At 42.8% G+C, this 1,391-nt stretch overlaps 1 protein-coding gene across 1 annotated transcript in view; it reads left to right on the top strand.

Moving 5' to 3' along the window:
* The first annotated feature begins 379 nt into the window (after window positions 1-379).
* LOC107690951 (uncharacterized) overlaps window positions 380-1,391 on the top strand; it is a 5,398-nt gene continuing 4,386 nt past the window's right edge. Inside the window, exons 1-2 of the mRNA XM_016489391.1 lie at window positions 380-395; window positions 813-1,062. Coding sequence (XP_016344877.1) covers window positions 380-395; window positions 813-1,062 — 266 coding nt within the window. The remainder of the gene's footprint in view (window positions 396-812; window positions 1,063-1,391) is intronic.

Raw genomic sequence — 1,391 nt, 5'->3', positions numbered from 1 at the left:
GTCATACAGGTTTGAACTGACATCAGTACAGATGAGAACAGAATTTTAATTTTTGGGTGAACTATCACTTTAAGTTAATTTCAAGGAGTCTTGCCTAATATAACATTCAATTAAGGCTGGGCATAAGAGTTTATAATTCCAGTGGAAATACACCTGACACACCTGATTTAATGTATCAACAAATAGACAGCATCTGTGTTATTATGCCAACAAAATGTCGTTACAGCAACTGGTCCCAAATGTCTCCGTAAATAGGGAAAAAAACGTTCTGGTTTGTTCAAGGGCGATTAAAAACGTAAACAATGTAACTTCAGCATGTTTATACACAAAACAACATGTCAGGATTCTGCCTTTGCGTAACCTCTGAACCGGAGTTATTATGGAACAGGCGACCTGTGAGTTTGCAATGCCAAGTATATGGACATGTGAATCAGAAAGATGAGTCACAGACATATATCATAATGGTTTCTTGGCACCACAAGCCCTTCTTTCAAAGGGACTGTTTTCATTGTTCCCATGACAACTTAAAAAAAAGACATGATGAAAATTCATTGGGTTCCTATTGAGCATGGCTGTTTCTATAGCAACAGGAAGAGAGAGACTGGATGAGTAAGCAGCAGGAGCTACGAGTGTGTGAGAATGAACATGTGTGTGTAAGAAAGATAGAGTATTTATTGTATTGATTTGGAAGGATATCTGATTTCCTTTTGTGACATCTCAATAGTACCTACCTGTTCTTTCTCTAAATCCCACTTCTCACCCCATACACACACTTTTTTACACAATTGTGCTCCCCTCCATTGGGCATACAGCGCTCCTTGCCACCCACCATTTCTGTCTGTGTGTCTTTGCACCTCCTCCCCCCTCCACGGTGGATTTCCTCTCAGAGAGGGAGCGTGTGGTGTGTAATCAGATGACAACGGCTGATAATCCAGCAATACACCCACTCTGTCCTGTTCACTTAGAGCGGAGCGAGAGAGCAGGAGTGGAGGAGAGGAAAGAAGTGAAGGAGGCGGGATCCGTCTGGGCTGAGGGGAAGGAGACGAGAGGAGGAAGTGGGAGGTATGTACGTGTGCATGTGTGTGTGTGTGTGTGTGTGTGTGGAGGGAGGGAGGGAGGTTGTTGACTTACCTGTGGCCATGAGGGAAACCGTAGCTGTGTCTTCATAAAGCAAGTGCTGCTCAGTTTGAAAGGAAATGGTAAAACGAGATGAAAAGGAAGGAAAGACAAAGGGTGACACAAGGTCTTGACTGGATCATGTATGTTTGCTAATAAAATCAAAAGGTGAGATCTTTCTTGTTTGATTTTCTTGTAGGGGATGAGAGGTTCACTGGAGTGTTTATATTTGTGTGTGTGTGTGTGTGTGTGTGTGTGTGTGTGTGTGTGTGTGT

Source organism: Sinocyclocheilus anshuiensis, unplaced genomic scaffold (assembly GCF_001515605.1).
Source record: "Sinocyclocheilus anshuiensis isolate Anshui unplaced genomic scaffold, SAMN03320099.WGS_v1.1 scaffold1885, whole genome shotgun sequence".
Taxonomy (NCBI): Eukaryota; Metazoa; Chordata; class Actinopteri; order Cypriniformes; family Cyprinidae; genus Sinocyclocheilus; species Sinocyclocheilus anshuiensis.
The sequence above is the reverse complement of the archived record's forward strand: the minus strand, read 5'-3'. Positions and strand labels throughout refer to the sequence as shown.